Genomic DNA, 17,385 nt, shown 5'->3' with positions numbered 1-17,385 from the left:
CAGGAACCATAAAAATCTTCTTTTTTCCCGGAATTTTTTTAACCCCTTGTGTGCCATTGGCCATATCGCCCTAAAAAAAAAAAAAAAAAAAAAAAAAATCAAAATTAAAAGTGAATCACCATAATGGAAAGATTACCTACCTACCTGAATATTCTTGGACATGTCAAACCTGAAGCCGGAAGCGCGTTGAGAATCACAGAAAAAAAATTGCCATGAAAATGTCTGAAGAAAATGCCATGGACCTGAGCTGTTTCCTCCTCAGTCGACACAAACTTCACCTATTCAGCTGAAGTTTTAGACGAAGAGGATTCAGTTCTAGGTTTCATACGTGTTTGTGAGAGTTGTCATAGTGCCTAAATAAAAAACATCTACCATATCACTACCTGATGAGCCACGAGTGTTCCGAAGTTCAAGTTAGCCATGAGGAATTTGGGTACGATACTTCGTATGGTGGGATGAGGGATGGTGTAGTACGCGCTCAGGATGGGTTCCAGGTAGAGATTCGTCGTGGTTGAGGCCTCGTCTAGTATTCCGTGGTCCATGGTTTTCAACTTGAGTCCCGACTTGGGTTTGCTGGACGCCTTTGAACAGAAAAGAAATTATTGGTTAGGTTTATATTAGACATCCAACTTGAGTCCCGACTTGGGTTTGCTGGACGCCTTTGAACAGAAAAGAAATTATTGGTTAGGTTTATATTAGACATCCTATGTATTAACATTATTTCTTACCATTTATATGATTATGGATACTTTTATTGTTTTCCATCCGACTCAAGTTTCGCCTACTTTTTACGCTTCTTAGAGTCAGTTCCCATGAAGAAGACTAAAAAGTAGGCGAAACTCGAGTCGGATGGAAAACAATAAAAGTATCCATATTCATATAAACGGTAAGAAATAATAGAAAAGAAATGCCCATGAAACTGTAGACTGGATGTGAAAAAGCAGAAAATGTTAGAAAGTGGAGATCACGATTGAACTGAAAATGAATGCCATGAACCTGAGCTGATTCCTCATCAGTCGACACAAACTTTAGCTATCACGCCAAAGTTTTAGACGAGGAAGATTCAGCTCCAACTACATCGTGCTTGTGATGGGATGACAGAATCTTTTGGATAAAAAAGTTTTTACCTTGGTAAGGTTTGCAATTGATTTATTGATGATTGCGTATTTACCTGATTCTGCAAATGGTATAAAATATCTACTTACAATGGGTCATGGCAGTTTGTTATTAATCAAAATTATTTAAACTTATTTGAACTCTTAGCTTTAGCAATCTAACTGGCTAAAAAGTTTGAAATTAGCCCATTGGATTGCTCATTCCAAGAGTTAAGCTTAAGGTAGGACTTTATTGTTAAAACTCCTTCAATTAAATAAATAAGAGTCAAGCTTAGCTTAAACTCTGATTGAATTAATAGAATGCTTAATAGAATGAAATTGAAACTAGATAAATATTATAAATGAACTCCCCATCCGTGGCACAAGCTCTGCTTATACGGATGGGTATACCATTTATATGAAAAATGTATGTTCTGAGTTTTTTTGTCAATCAAATATAAATGGAAACTTGTTAAAAAAAAAAAATGTAGTCCTTGTCATCACCTACTGGTACATATTTATATTGTTGCTTAACCTAACCCCATTTTCATTCCGGCCTCAAAGCGATCACTCTGAAGCTGATTGAGAGGCCGACGACAAACGCCGACCCCATCTGAACATGGGAAAAGGCGAAGGAAAAGAATTAGATCATAGATCTATTCCATCATAATTCTAAATAATTGTATTTAATCGTCAGAAATATGAGTGAGAATATTTTGATTATACCGTGACTGGAGTGTGACCGGGACTCTAGGGGAAATAGGCGAAAAATGGAGGGGATTTGAAGGATAATCATACAATATACATCAGAATCACAGAAAAAAAATTGCCATGAAAATGTCTGAAGAAAATGCCATGGACCTGAGCTGTTTCCTCCTCAGTCGACACAAACTTCACCTATTCAGCTGAAGTTTTAGACGAAGAGGATTCAGTTCTAGGTTTCATACGTGTTTGTGAGAGTTGTCATAGTGCCTAAATAAAAAACATCTACCATATCACTACCTAATGTCTGAAGAAAATGCCATGGACCTGAGCTGTTTCCTCCTCAGTCGACACAAACTTCAGCTATTCAGCTGAAGTTTTAGACGAAGAGGATTCAGTTCTAGGTTTCATGTGTTTGTGAGAGTTGTCATAGTGCCTAAATAAAAAACATCTACCATATCACTACCTGATGAGCCACGAGTGTTCCGAAGTTCAAGTTAGCCATGAGGAATTTGGGTATGTTCCATCATTTCAAACAAAGCAAAAATCGGCCGCGTTGGAGAAAATTTTTGTTTTTTTTTTTTTTTTTCAAATAGGTACGTAGGTATTCCGCTACTGTATTAAGAAGTCTTGTGATGTTCACTCCAGATTTTTGTAATACAAACCACTACTGGCGGTCTGGTCTGCTCTTTTTGGAGCAACTACTCAACAAACTCAATAATTGTCCTCCCAAGGCTAAGTCCATGAAAAAAGAAAAGAAACATATACCTACATTACCTACCTTCAACATGTAATTTGTCCGTGCAGATGCCACCAACCTCGCACGACGTTTTGCTTAACTTTGGTGACCTGGAAAAGGTTCCTTCAAGGCTTTAACGCTTGAAACACGGGGATGGCTTTTGGGAAGTCGTGGGCTCAAATCCTGGGGGAGACAAATATTTTTATAAATTTTTTATTGACTTTTGGGATGACCTTTTTGTACCTTTACCTCAACAAATTTGTAAACTGCAAAACATCGTTTCTCAAATTTAATGCTATTAGGCTGATGATGCCCTTCTCTTATAATTTATAATAATATTATAACCCTTGATTCAGACCCCCAAAGCCCCTATTACTATACAACTTACATATTTTTATAAATTTTTTATTGACTTTTGGGATGACCTTTTTGTACCTTTACCTCAACAAATTTGTAAACTGCAAAACATCGTTTCTTAAATTTAATGCTATTAGGCTGATGCCCTTCTCTTATAATTTATAGATAATACCTATTATAACCCTTGATTCAGACCCCCAAAGCTGCTATTACTATACAACTTACCCTTTTGAACTTTTGGATATTTCCTTTCCTCGAATCCAGTAAATTTACATTGTGTTCTTTCGAAAAGAACCAAGACCAACTTCTTCAGATTTTATCCTTTATAATAAATTTGACAGTTTATATCTCAATTTGATTCGGAAAGAATGGAAAGATCAGAATCTCCAATTTTTTCGTAAAAGAAAATCGATCACAAAATGGCATGTAGGGAAAATTTAAAAAATTCAAAAGTTGAACGAATCACAGGGGCTAGCATGTAGTGGATAGGAGCGAAAAGTGAAGCCAAAAAGAGGCTGTAGTAGGCTGTGATCCGATTCCCGCCATTTTAGTTTGCAACAAGAGAGCGCGAAATTTCAAAAATTCAAATTTCTGATAACTGATTTTTTGATAACGAAGATTTTTTTTTTTTTTTTTCATTTGATTTTGGACCAATTTTACCTTTTACCTTTTTATTTTTTTTTATCTCGACCTTATAATATTGCTTACAATGAACTTCTGTTTGAGTGTCCTATTTGATTTACGAACTGACTTTTCATCACACAAGTTTAACTTAAATTTTTCCCATTTTTTTTTTTTTTTTTTCAAATAGGTACGCGTAGGCATTCCGCTACTGTATTAAGAAGTCTTGTGATGTTCACTCCAGATTTTTGTAATACAAAACCACTACTGGCGGTCTGATCTGCTCTTTTTGGAGCAACTACTCAACAAACTCAATTGTCCTCCCAAGGCTAAGTCTATGAAAAAAGAAAAGAAACATACCTACATTACCTACCTTCAACATGTAATTTGTCCGTGCAGATGCCACCAACCTCGCACGACGTTTTGCTTAACTTTGGTGACCTGGAAAAGGTTCCTTCAAGGCTTTAACGCTTGAAACACGGGGATGGCTTTTGGGAAGTCGTGGGCTCAAATCCTGGGGGAGACAAATATTTTTATAAATTTTTTATTGACTTTTGGGATGACCTTTTTGTACCTTTACCTCAACAAATTTGTAAACTGCAAAACATCGTTTCTTAAATTTAATGCTATTAGGCTGATGCCCTTCTCTTATAATTTATAGATAATACCTATTATAACCCTTGATTCAGACCCCCAAAGCTGCTATTACTATACAACTTACCCTTTTGAACTTTTGGATATTTCCTTTCCTCGAATCCAGTAAATTTACATTGTGTTCTTTCGAAAAGAACCAAGACCAACTTCTTCAGATTTTATCCTTTATAATAAATTTGACAGTTTATATCTCAATTTGATTCGGAAAGATGTCAAAATCATCAAAATCTCCAATTTTTTCGCAAAAGAAAATCGATCACAAAATGGCATGTAGGGAAAATTTGAAAATTCAAAAGTACCGAATCACAGGGGCTAGCATGTAGTGGATAGGAGCGAAAAGTGAAGCCAAAAAGAGGCTGTAGTAGGCTGTGATCCAATTCCCGCCATTTTAGTTTGCAACAAGAGAGCGCGAAATTTCAAAAATTCAAATTTCTGATAACTGATTTTTTGATAACGAAGAATCGAAACGAAGATTTTTTTTCATTTGATTTTGGACCAATTTTAACTTTTTACTTTTACCTTTTTATTTTATTTTTTTTTTTATCTCGACCTTATAATATTGCTTACAATGAACTTCTGTTTGAGTGTCCTATTTGATTTACGAACTGACTTTTCATCACACGTACAAGTTTAACTCTAGGAAGACAAAAATGAAGTTTTGTGTTCTCATACTTCTCATGTTCAGAATCTTTTGGATAAAAAAGTTTTTACCTTGGTAAGGTTTGCAATTGATTTATTGATGATTGCGTATTTACCTGATTCTGCAAATGATATAAAATATCTACTTACAATGGGTCATGGCAGTTTGTTATTAATCAAAATTTTTTAAACTTATTTGAACTCTTAGCTTTAGCAATCTAACTGGCTAAAAAGTTGGATTGCTCATTCCAAGAGTTAAGCTTAAGGTAGGACTTTATTGTTAAAACTCCTTCAATTAAATAAACAAGAGTCAAGCTTAGCTTAAACTCTGATTGAATTGTAGTCCTTGTCATCACCTACTGGTACATATTTATATTGTTGCTTAACCTAACCCAATTTTCTTTCTCTTAACCCCATTTTCATTCTAACTTCACATGGGTCGAACTCGCTAACTTCACAGTCGAAAGACTCGCGGCTCGCTTCACACGGGTCCTCTGAGCATGCGCGAAACAATTTGCTCGCTTCACAGAAGTTGGACGCATGGCTAACTTCACAGTCTTCTCATCGCTCAAATGCGCATGCTATTCCCGGTGATCGAGCGATGCGCATCGAAGAACTGTCACTGGTGTCTTCTGCGCATGCGCATACTAACGGGTGCTCTGCGCATGTGTATTGTGTGGCCTTCTATTTGGTTGTGGTTCGGTGGAATTTTCATTCCTTTTGATCCATCAGGTCGTGATCTGTGGGTGATGGTGGTGTCAGCCTCACCATACGAGCATATGATTGGGAAACCTGATGTGAAATATGTGGCCAACATGCATGGTAACGAAGCAGTTGGAAGAGAGCTCATGTTGCACTTGATCCAAGTAAGTTGAAAATACCTACTGTATACTTTTTTTTACCTTTCAAAAAAAAAAAAAAAAAGATAAGATAAGATTAGATAAGGAAGTAAAAACTCTCAGTCCAAAATTGATGGGCTTTGGCAAAGTTAGAAATTGAATAGAATATACCCTGTTTATACTGCCAGAATGAGATTGAAAAGGCCCTTTACTCTCACAGTCTAAACAAGGCCTTGTGTATTTGGTAGATAATAAAAATAGGTTTGAATTAATTCCCACCCATACATAGGCCATAAAAGCATTACCTATTCTAGATTTGTTTACAAAAATGTCTGAAATATTAACCATTTTCCTATTGTCCTAGATTTTATGGTAGCCCAAACAGAGTTAGCCTTGGCCTAGAGGTGTCTAAGCATACCTGTCTTCCTTCTCTCTTCGATTTCGGGACGATAAGACCATAGAAGTTACAGTTCCCTCTGTCAAACCTCTTAAAAAAAAAAAAAATGTCTGAAATATTAACCATTATTTCATTTTCCTATTGTCCTATATTTTATGGTAGCCCAAACAGAGTTAGCCTTGGCCTAGAGGTGTCTAAGCATGATTCAGTAGACCCTCATTCTCATGACTAACCACAGTTATTAAGCAAGTCGACAAAGAGAACAGACAAATTGTAAAATCCCAGAGTTCTCTAAAATCTGCTCCTTGTTTCATTCTTTAGTATTTCGTGGACAACTACAACACAGACCCGTACATCAAATGGCTTCTGGACAATACCCGCATTCACATTCTGCCTTCCATGAACCCTGATGGTTATGAGGTTGCTAGAGAAGGTGAGTACAGTAGAACCTCGATTATATCAACTAATGTTTGGAGTTGATATAATAGAGAGTTGATATAATGGAGGTTGATATAATCGAGGTTCTACTGTATAATAGAGTAAAGTAGGGATTTAACTATTAGTTCTGTGAAGCGTAGACCTCACTATTGTTTGGTCAAATAGCCTGACTGTACCACAAAATAGCAAGTACATATATGCAATAGGTACCTGATGTGCCTTCCCAAAATTAACCATACAAAGGCCATAAACCAGCCTAGTTAGCTTGGAAGGTTGTGCGCTCGTTTTGTAAGCACTTTCACGGGTTCAATACCCGCCCAGGGCGAATCTTATCCTTAACAGGTAAGGTTCGTTCTCTTATCTTGCCCTCCTTGTCTCTTCCATTTCGGGACGATAAGACCTTTGTTTTTACAGTTCCCTCCATCTTCTTCTTTTTCTTCGCCTTTTCCCATATTAAGATGGATTCGGCGTTTGTCGTCGACCTCTCAATCCATTCACATTCTGCCTTCCATGAACCCTGATGGTTATGAGGTTGCTAGAGAAGGTGAGTACAGTAGAACCTCGATTATATCAACTAATTTTTGGAGTTGATATAATGGAGGTTGATATAATCGAGGTTCTACTGTATAATAGAGTTAAGTAGGGATTTAACTATTAGTTCTGTGAAGTGTAGACCTCACTATTGTTTGGTCAAATAGCCTGACTGTACCACAAAATAGCAAGTACATATATGTAATAGGTACCTGGTGTGCCTTACCAAAATTAACCATACAAAGACCATAAACCAGCCTAGTTAGCTTGGAAGGTTGTGCGCTTGTTTTGTAAGCAGTTTCACGGGTTCAATACCCGCCCGGGCCGAATTTTATCCTAAACAGGTAAGGTTCGTTCGCTTATCTTGCCCTCCTTGTCTCTTCCATTTCGGGACGATAAGACCTCTGTTGTTACAGTTCCCTCCATCTTCTTCTTCGCCTTTTCCCATATTAAGATGGATTCGGCGTTTGTCGTCGGCCTCTCAATCAGCTTCAGAGTGATCGCTTTGAGGACAACTGGTTTTGGCTGAACAAAATTTTCCGAACGATTTTCCTTCGCACTCAACCTTCGCTATTGACTACAGTTACCTCTATTAAACCTACAAATAATAATAATAATAATAATAATAATAAAATAACTAACCTAAATTACCATCCCTTTCTTCCAGGCCAGTGTGAAGGCGGACAGGGGCGATACAACGCTCGAGGGTTCGATTTGAACCGCAACTTTCCGGACTATTTCAAGCAGAACAACAAGCGAGGGCAACCGGAAACGGACGCCGTCAAAGAGTGGACGTCCAAGATTCAGTTCGTTCTGTCTGGGGGTCTGCACGGCGGAGCCCTGGTCGCAAGCTATCCATTCGACAATACGCCCAACTCTAGTGAGTACTTAGAGCTCGTTCACACTGCGTACTATCAGATTTTTTTCTGGTCCGGTTTTTTTTTCTGAGACGCAATACATTTTAAATGAGAGCGTTCACACTACAGTCGTTTTCCAGATCCGGTAAAAAAAAACGTCCCGGTAGATTTCAAGATCAGATTTTGTCTCTGGAAACTGAGTCTTATTGATCACGAAACATCCGAAGTCGGATCTTAGAGCTTGGATAGTATTTTAAAGAGTGCGCATTTGCACAGCATCAGATCTTAAATTCAGTATTTTTCAAACCTTTTGAAGTTAGTAGGGGATTGTAAATAATATTGTTGTAATGTTTGTCATTTCTATTTCCCTTCGAGCAGAATAACAAGCGAGGGCAACCGGAAACGGACGCCGTCAAAGAGTGGACGTCCAAGATTCAGTTCGTTCTGTCTGGGGGTCTGCATGGCGGAGCCCTGGTCGCAAGCTATCCATTCGACAATACGCCCAACTCTAGTGAGTACGAAACATCCGAAGTCGGATCTTAGAGCTTGGATAGTATTTTAAAGAGTGCGCATTTGCACAGCATCAGATCTTAAATTCAGTATTTTTCAAACCTTTTGAAGTTAGTAAGTAGGGGATTGTAAATACCTAATATTGTTGTAATGTTTGTCATTTCTATTTCCCTTCATGCTGCCTTGAACAAATAGAAATTTGTCGTTCTTCCGCCTCTTGCAAAGGTGAGTAATTCATTGAAATTACCCATTAACGCCGAGCATTTCATATGGCAACAGGACTAGGACAACACCAGACTGTGTCTTTTCCGTCGACCCTAAAAGACAGAACGTGTCAATTTCATTAAATTATTTTATTTTACACGCGAAGCCCGAGCACGAAGTGCGAGTTTTATATTATGATCATTAATTCATTATTATTAGTAGTACCTATGTTTTTTTTTTTCTTCCTTTGAGTTTTTTCACCCTCTAATTCAATTTTCTTTTCTTCCCTCCTCTCCAGTGTTCCAGAGTTACTCCTCCGCCCCCTCCCTGACGCCTGACGACGATGTGTTCAAACATTTGGCCCTCACCTACTCCAGGAATCATCCTACCATGGCCACAGGCCTGGCCTGTAAGTCGAACACGCCGGCCTTCAAGCAGGGCATTACCAATGGAGCCCAGTGGTATCCTCTCACTGGTAAGTGACCCACCAATAATTACCTTTGAGAGAAAGTTCGATTAGAAATTTTGGTTCGACCTGTATGGAATTTTTTTAATAATAAAAAAAAATCACCTAGATAAGTACCTATTACCTATGCTATTCATTTATTAAGAAAGTTTCAACTTTTTTTTTTTTTAAGTTTACTAACCTTGATTGGCCACTGACTTCTACAGTTCACTGAACTACTGATGATTACCTTAACTACCAGGTCCACTTGCGTCTTGTCTCACTGTCTAAGTCAAAAAATTGTTCTGATTTGAACTGCAGGAGGTATGCAGGACTTCAACTACGTATGGTACGGATGTATGGAAGTAACACTAGAGCTGTCCTGCTGTAAATTCCCTCCCGCCTCAGAGCTGCCCAAGATGTGGGAAGAGAACAGATTGGTAAGACATGAAATGTGCGTTTGCTCGCCAAGCTTATGCTCCCGGGTTCGATTTATAGAGTCGACAAAAATAATATTTCGATCGCAAATAATTCAACGGATTACTATTGATGGTCTTGTGTTGACTCTTCTCGCTCATCTGATGATAGACAACGCTGGGGAGAGAAAAAAGAGGAATTAGTGGATAAGGACAAGCTAAGGTCACCCGTCCAGATATCAACCGTGCACAGCGTTGCTCAAGTCCAGGGAGGACGTGTAACTTCTAACCAACTCTACAATATTCTAACCAAACTTCCGTTGGCGCGAACGACACAAGAGTGTTAAAGCGCCTAACTGGAAAAAAAAGAAACTTCCGTTACCGGATAGGCATGGATGTATTTTATTATTATTATTTTTTTTTTTCAAGAGGTTTGACAGAGGGAACTGTCACTTCTAAGGTCTTATCGTCCCGAAATGGAAGAGAGAAAGAAGACAGGGAGAAGAAAAAGCCAGCCGTTCCGAGAACGAACATTTTCCGTTCAGGATAAAATCCGCCCCGGGCGGAAATCGAACTCGCGGCCTAGCGCTTACAAGGCAGACGCCCTACCAACCAAGCTAACTAGGATGGCAGCATTGATGTAAAAGAATGAGCTTTGAAGTATTGCGAAAAGGTGTTTTTTCATGAACGCGAACGATAGGTTTTTACAAGCAAGGGTTCTATTTACAACTATACATACCTAGGTATGATTAAGGGATAAAAATCCAACACCTTAAAGTTTGTTACTTACCCCAAAGTTGGGACTGAAATCCGTATCAGGAAGCATTGAGGCAGTAAGATATGTACATTGTACAACTCTCAATTTATAATACAAAGGCACGGTGAAACAAAGGTTATAAGGTACAGAGTTCGTTAAGGTTGAATAAAGTTGTAGTTATTAGGTTTTAAATAGGATTTTTTACAGATTTAACAGGAACTTTTCGAACAAGGATTTTACAAGGTTCTCAAAAGTTAAATAAAGGCATGTTAAAATGAGGTTTTCTTTTACAAGATCATTGTGGTTAAAGAGTTAGGAAACTGACACCCAAGTATGATTAAAGTAAGTTGAGGAATATAGTACATTGTTTTACATACCTAATTTAGTATTTAAGTTTAATAGTAGTTTAGTTTAACCTATCTTCATTCATAGAAAAAATCCGAGCCCCGTAAAACAATAATAAACTATTCGTAAACGTAAAAATCAAGTTCCTAAATATTACAAACATTACAAATTTGTCTCGAAAATTAATTGCATTTTGTTCGTGGAATTTTACAGGGTGGTCGTAGGATTTACAGGGTGGTCGTAGGATAATAATGATAGGTACACCGTGGAATTGATTTAAAAAGGAATTTTAAAGTTTAACCTATCTTCATTCATAGAAAAAATCCGAGCCCCGTAAAACAATAATAAACTATTCGTAAACGTAAAAATCAAGTTCCTAAAAATCACAAACATTACAAATTTGTCTCGAAAATTAATTGCATTTTGTTCGTGGAATTACTGTTCTTAAAAGAAATAATTGTGAATTAATCGAACGTTTTTACAGGGTGGTCGTAGGATAATAATAGGTACACCGTGGAATTGATTTAAAAAGGAATTTCAATTGTGTTAAGCATAAATGCTTGTCACAAATGTCGTTTCCTGCTTAATGAACTACGCTAAATTTTATGACTTGACTTGGACTCGAACCACCAACCTCCAGATCCGAAGTCCACCGCGCTAACCACTGAGATTGGTGAATCGATTTAGGTATTGTTATTAAGGAAAATTATAGTAAATTTTTGCAGTTTATCTGTAAATAAATGCCCTTGCCCAAGTTGGGTGAATATGGAGCCAAATAGGTATATTTAGGTATTGTTATTAAGGAAAATTATAGTAAATTTTTGCAGTTTATCTGTAAATAAATGCCCTTGCCCAAGTTGGGTGAATATGGGGCCAAATAGGTATTATTATTAGGGAAAGAAAATTAATTTATTGTTCGGGATTTAAATGGTATTCGGGGAAGGAGGGAATGGGTTGTTTGGAGAAAATGAACGTGTCTTCATAGGGAATATACGACAAAGATGACGACACTGCTGATATCGGTGTACTAGTAGGGTAAACGTGAGAGTGTTGCTCGTACGTGTAGGCAAAACCGAACGGCTGAAAAACAAGGCAAGAGATTCTCTTTATATTGCACAATAAATAATGTCCCGCCACAAACCCCCCAAAGTACTTACCAAATTTCTTTTTTCTTCTTTTTTTACAAATTGTTTATAAGTAAATCCTGACAGGGAAAAAAATATGTCGCACTACAAATATTGTCCCGCCACAAATCCCCCAAAGTACTAAAATTGCTTTTTTATACAAATCGTTTGTGAGTAAATTCTGGCAGGGGGAATAATTGAACCATTTCTTCAACATAAAAGAATAGGTTTTTTTTTATCTACTGATTTGGTAATGGGAAAATGTAACAAAGGTATTTTCGTTCTAAAAATACAGAGAGAAGGCAGACAGGATAGCAAACAAATCTTATCTGTTTATGATAATGTTTGCACCAGCACGCAACCTTCCTCGTTAACTAGGGCTTCACCATGATCAAGAGCAACTTTATAAGGGAAAAATCCTTGTGCTTGAAAAAATGTGCATGTGCGAAATTTAGTAGCATTGTGCTAATTGATAGTTAACCCAAGGAGTAAAAATTGAAAGTGCGAAAGATTTTTACGGCCTAGTAAAGGTTTTCATTCAATACCTACGATTCTTAGTCAGTTAGCATAAGAAGGGCCGAAGAAGGTGAAACCAACCAATTGGACATTTTTTTAAAAAAGGAATTTTGATTGTGTTAAGCATAAATGCTTGTCAAAATTCAAAAATGTCGTTCTCTGCTTAATATACAAGGCTAATTTTTACGACTTGACTTGGACTCGAACCACCAACCTCCAGATCCGAAGTCCACCTACCAGGTAAGCATAGAAGTGTCTCGGTAACATGATACCAGATATTTTCCATGTTATTTGCTTACCTATTGCTCACAACCTCAGATTGTCCTAGAATTATCTTCAGCTTGGACCAGTATTACATCATAACCTATCTCTGAACTTTTAGGATCAAGCAATTCTTTACTAAGAAAGGGTGACAACCAGACATGGTTTTACATCACACATTGTACACCTGTTACTAATTTAATTATTAATTACCTTATTAGAATATTTAGAAACCCATAGAAGCGTTGTAAACATTAGTTCCCAGTAGAACACTAAAGTTGAGAAATGTTAGGTGTGGTCAGTATCTGGATGGGTGATAATATGGCTTAAAATACGTGAATAATAAATGTTATTTAATTGCACAGGTAAAAACTTATTAACATAATAAGTCCGACTAGTTTCCATTTTTATATGGATTTTTTCTAACTTGAAAAATGAACGGATTGCAAAATTTGGAAGGGTCAATTCAAAAAGACCTTGGGTCCACGCCACAAATCCCCCAAAGTACTAAAATTGCTTTTTTATACAAATCGTTTGTGAGTAAATTCTGGCAGGGGGAATAATTGAACCATTTATTCAACATAAAAGAATAGTTTTTTTTTATCTACTGATTTGGTAATAGGAAACTGTAACAAAGGTATTTTCGTTCTAAAAATACAGAGAGAAGGCAGACAGGATAGCAAACAAATGTTATCTGTTTATGATAATGTTTGCACCAGCACGCAACCTTCCTCGTTAACTAGGGCTTCACCATGATCAAGAGCAACTTTATAAGGGAAAAATCCTAGTGCTTGAAAAAATGTGCATGTGCGAAATTTATAGCATTGTGCTAATTGATAGTTAACCCAAGGAGTAAAAATTGAAAGTGCGAAAGATTTTTGAAGGGCCGAAGAAGGTGAAACCAACCAATTGGACATTTTTTTTAAAGGAATTTTGATTGTGTTAAGCATAAATGCTTGTCAAAATTCAAAAATGTCGTTCCCTGCTTAATATACAAGGCTAATTTTAACGACTTTACTTGGACTCGAACCACCAACCTCCAGATCCGAAGTCCACAGCGCTAACCACTACATCACTGAGGTTGGTGCATTTATTTTATTTTGCAAGATTATCAAGCGTGCGGAGGCGCGTGAACGTCAAGAGTTCCAAGCAATGCGACGCCCGGCCTGGTTGGTGCATTTATTTTATTTTGCAAGATTATCAAGCGTGCGGAGGCGCGTGAACGTCAAGAGTTCCAAGCAATGCGACGCCCGGCCTATATTAACACGAAATGGAGTTTTGAGAGGAAGAAAAATGTTAGTTATCCATGCAACCGACACCAATATAAATACTTTCCTTCCTATAGGAAAAGGCAAGTAAAAATAGAAAAAGGAAGAAAAATGTTAGTTATCCATGCAACCGACACCAATATAAATACTTTCCTTCCTATAGGAAAAGGCAAGTAAAAATAGAAAAAGAATTCACATTAGACTTAAAATACGTGAATAATAAATGTTATTTAATTGCACAGGTAAAAACTTATTAACATAATAAGTCCGACTAGTTTCCATTTTTATATAGATTTTTTCTAACTTGAAAAATGAACGGATTGCAAAATTTGGAAGGGTCAATTCAAAAAGACCTTAGGTCCATTTTTGCATTACTGAAAAGTAGTAAAAGTTGACTTGGGTCTTCTTGAATTAATCTCCTCCACTTTCTGTAAAATAGAAAGTAAAAAATAAGTGCTCAGGTACCTAACTATATTTTTTACCTACTCCTTTGTCAGGACTAGAACGGGAAAAAGAACTCCATCTTTCAAAAAATAATTGGTCACATTAAAAATTAATATTTTTTAAGCAAAAGCTGGCTAAAAATTCACGAAACGAAAAAGCCGAATAGAATCGCCCCCAAACTTGAAAAATAACCCTTTTTCGGGCTATAAAGCGGAAAGGTTTATTCAGCCTTTTTCCTGGTGGGATTATATTCGTTCTCGGAACAGCTGGCCTTCTCCTATTATGTCTTCCTTCTCTCTTCGATTTTGGGAAGATAAGACCTTAGCATTTACAGTTCCCTCTGTCAAACTTCTTGAAAAAAATCAGACTTTTTTTCGTTTCGTGAATTCTTAGCCCTTTGTCGCACGGCGTGTACATTAACCCCATCAAGTCTTCCACCGAACCACAACCAAATAGAAGGCCACACAATACACATGCGCAGAGCACCCGTTAGTATGCGCATGCGCAGAAGACACCAGTGACAGTTCTTCGATGCGCATCGCTCGATCACCGGGAATAGCATGCGCATTTGAGCGATGAGAAGACTGTGAAGTTAGCCATGCGTCCAACTTCTGTGAAGCGAGCAAATTGTTTCGCGCATGCTCAGAGGACCCGTGTGAAGCGAGCCGCGAGTCTTTCGACTGTGAAGTTAGCGAGTTCGACCCATGTGAAGTTAGCGAGTTCGACCCGTGTGAAGCGGGCAAGCGAGCAAATTGTTTCGCGCATGCTCAGAGGACCCGTGTGAAGCGAGCCGCGAGTCTTTCGACTGTGAAGTTAGCGAGTTCGACCCGTGTGAAGCGGGTGAACTATTGCCTCGTTGTGAAGCGAGCCAGGCAAAGCTCGTGGTCGGGCTGGGTTTGTGCAGTGACCACGGGGGGCGCCAATGTTTGTCGTGCTGAAGGGGAGAACTTACTTTAGACGTGTGTAGAGTGACGTTGAGCAGGGTGGGATGTTGTTCTACAACCATGAAGTCGATCTCACGAGGAACGTAGCCGTCAGCGTATACCTGGAAAACAATCAAATCAAAATCAAATCGTGAATTTATTTGTGGTAAAGCAGAGCTTTTTCACAAGTGGATATCACATCAATACTAAGTGCCTCCTTTGAAATCAATTTCCATATTTCAATAATCTTTTTACACTAGTAATGCCACCAATGGTCGCTACTCGGTTAAAGTAGCTACTTATTGTCCTCACGAGGCTAGTTCTACGACCATGAAGTCGATCTCACGAGGAACGTAGCCGTCAGCGTATACCTGGAAAACAATCAAATCAAAATCAAATCGTGAATTCGTGATAAAGCAGAGCCTTTTCACAAGTGGGTATCACATCATTACTACTTAAGTGCTTCCTTTGCAATCAATTTCCACATTTCAATTACAAATTATTATTTTTTTTACACTGGTAATGCCGCCACTGGTCGCTACTCGATTAAAGTAGCTACTCATTGCCTTCACAAGGCCGAGTGCACCCCAAACTCCAAGCATAGAGCCGAAAAAACTTCGACCCCACCGGGAATCGAGCCCGGGACCTCCGGCGTGCAAGCCTAGTGTGATACCCACTGTATTCGGCGTGCAGGCCTAGTGTGATACCCACTGTATTCGGCGTGCAGGCCTAGTGTGATACCCACTGTATTATTTATCATTTTCACTTACTTCTAGCTTGTAAATACCCGGCAGCAGGATACGCCAGAATTCTCCATACTTGGTTGTCTGGAAGCCAACATCTCTTCCCTTGATTTTGAGTGAAGCTTTCTCTACCGGGTTACCCAGATCATCCGTGACAAATCCTTGTACACCTCGGTGAGCTTCCGCCAGGAATTTCACTAGAGACTGTAGAGTAGAAAAAGAAATTTCATAAAATTGTTTAAACTCGATTTTAAAGGCACATGACATTCAAAGCCGCGACCCTTTTAAAATAAATTTATTACAAAAATTAACTCGATTTTTTTTTCTTTTTTTTTTCAAGAGGTTCGATAGGGGGAACTGTAACTGCTAAGGTCTTATCGTCCCGAACTTGAAGTTAGGAGAAAGCCAGCCGTTCCGAGAACGAACCTTATCTGATCGAACGGCAGACGCGATACCCTCAAGACTATCAAGGTTGGCTTTTTGAGAATCAGAAGTATACCTACTGTTATTAGTAGATCAATAAACTGACTCAGAAAAGAGACTTTTATCAAGCCTTCTGGGGTAAAAAATCAAAGGATCATTAATTTAGAGCCCCCTTGATCCCAAAATTTTGGAGTCTGACATACAGTAAAATAGAAAAATTAAGCTCAAGGGGGGAGGGGCTGGGCCCCCTCATCCCCCTTAATACAGCCCTGGTTTTGTGTGCTTCCCTTCTCTCTTTCATGTTAAGTCTCTCTCCCAAATATCATTATATAGGATCAAGCAGTATGTAGCACCTACTTACTATATTGTTGTGAAAAAAACATGGCACTTTGGGGGGAATATTTGTACAACCTCACACACCTTAACTGATGATTTCTTTTCTTCTCTATTTGAAATTTGTTCAAGTAATCCTATAAGTTCATTTTCACCAAGCTTGTTCATAATTTGTCCTGTTTGAGCCATTTGACAGATCATATTTTCTATTTGTTGGGCCTTCTCTGGTTTACATAGCATTATCGTGTTGAGCCTTGCTCTGGCAGATTGGTCTAAAACTTGACTGAGAATAGAATTTTTCATATCCTTAATTTGTTCTTGTCTTTCTTGAGCAGCCTTTTGTTGTTCTCCAGAAGCTCCACCACCTCCCTGAAAATAGAATAGAAAGACTAGAAAATGAACTTCAAAACCATTTTATTGCGAAAACCTCATTTTAACATGCCTTTATTTAACTTTTGAGAACCTTGTAAAATCCTTGTTCGAAAAGTTCCTGTTAAATCTGTAAAAAAATCCTATTTAAAACCTAATAACTACAACTTTTTTCAACCTTAACGAACTCTGTACCTTATAACCTTTGATTCACCGTGCCTTTGTATTATAAATTGAGAGTTGTACATATGTATCTTACTGCCTCAGTGCTTCCTGATACGGATTTCAGTCCCAACTTTGGGGTAAGTAACAAACTTTAAGGTGTTGGATTTTTGTCCCTTAATCATACCTATGTAGTTGTTGTAAATAGAACCCTTGCTTGTAAAAACCTATCGTTCGCGTTCATGAAAAAACACCTTTTCGCAATACTTCAAAG

The 17,385-nt window shown here is 38.0% G+C and overlaps 2 protein-coding genes and 1 long non-coding RNA gene across 4 annotated transcripts in view; 1 reads left to right on the top strand and 2 right to left on the bottom strand.

Moving 5' to 3' along the window:
* LOC103505415 overlaps window positions 1–17,385 on the top strand; it is a 58,935-nt gene that overhangs the window by 40,552 nt on the left and 998 nt on the right. The window contains exons 6-13 of the mRNA XM_026820745.1: window positions 5,539–5,672; window positions 6,364–6,475; window positions 7,679–7,891; window positions 8,574–8,603; window positions 8,881–9,057; window positions 9,349–9,526; window positions 14,552–14,646; window positions 14,805–15,035. Of these exons, the coding sequence (XP_026676546.1) occupies window positions 5,539–5,672; window positions 6,364–6,475; window positions 7,679–7,891; window positions 8,574–8,603; window positions 8,881–9,057; window positions 9,349–9,526; window positions 14,552–14,646; window positions 14,805–15,035 (1,170 nt within the window). The remainder of the gene's footprint in view (window positions 1–5,538; window positions 5,673–6,363; window positions 6,476–7,678; window positions 7,892–8,573; window positions 8,604–8,880; window positions 9,058–9,348; window positions 9,527–14,551; window positions 14,647–14,804; window positions 15,036–17,385) is intronic.
* On the bottom strand, window positions 10,491–11,087 carry LOC113465859. The gene is made up of 2 exons (XR_003390436.1): window positions 10,847–11,087; window positions 10,491–10,616 (listed from the first exon to the last, which is right to left on the bottom strand). It is a non-coding gene; the product is annotated as an uncharacterized LOC113465859 (long non-coding RNA).
* Window positions 11,339–16,119, bottom strand: LOC103505414 (carboxypeptidase D-like). 2 transcript variants are annotated; one of them, XM_026820760.1, is made up of 3 exons: window positions 15,852–16,108; window positions 15,111–15,203; window positions 11,339–11,625 (listed from the first exon to the last, which is right to left on the bottom strand). In XM_026820760.1, exons 1-3 carry the CDS (start codon window positions 16,089–16,091, stop codon window positions 11,455–11,457), a joined length of 504 nt encoding a protein of 167 aa, XP_026676561.1. In that variant the 5' UTR covers window positions 16,092–16,108; the 3' UTR covers window positions 11,339–11,454. The 2 variants fall into 2 exon arrangements, with proteins under 2 accessions (XP_026676561.1, XP_026676560.1); XM_026820759.1 differs by lacking the exon at window positions 11,339–11,625 and adding an exon at window positions 14,290–14,899 and having other exon boundaries at window positions 15,001–15,203; window positions 15,852–16,119.

This window comes from Diaphorina citri, unplaced genomic scaffold, assembly GCF_000475195.1.
Source record: "Diaphorina citri unplaced genomic scaffold, Diaci psyllid genome assembly version 1.1 scaffold172, whole genome shotgun sequence".
Classification (NCBI taxonomy): Eukaryota; Metazoa; Arthropoda; class Insecta; order Hemiptera; family Psyllidae; genus Diaphorina; species Diaphorina citri.
The sequence above is the reverse complement of the archived record's forward strand: the minus strand, read 5'-3'. Positions and strand labels throughout refer to the sequence as shown.

What these genes read in the sequence shown, in the direction of transcription:
- LOC103505414 (XM_026820759.1), bottom strand. Translation starts at nt 16,091, where the DNA reads ATGTCATGTGCCTTTAAAATCGAGTTTAAACAATTTTATGAAATTTCT. An exon ending in CGGGTATTTACAAGCTAGAA is followed by an intron (nt 15,204 to 15,851) that starts GTAAGTGAAAAT and finishes ATTGTTTTCCAG; the next exon opens with GTATACGCTGACGGCTACGT. An exon ending in TCACAACGAGGCAATAGTTC is followed by an intron (nt 14,900 to 15,000) that starts ACCCGCTTCACA and finishes ATTTGCTCGCTT; the next exon opens with GCCCGCTTCACACGGGTCGA.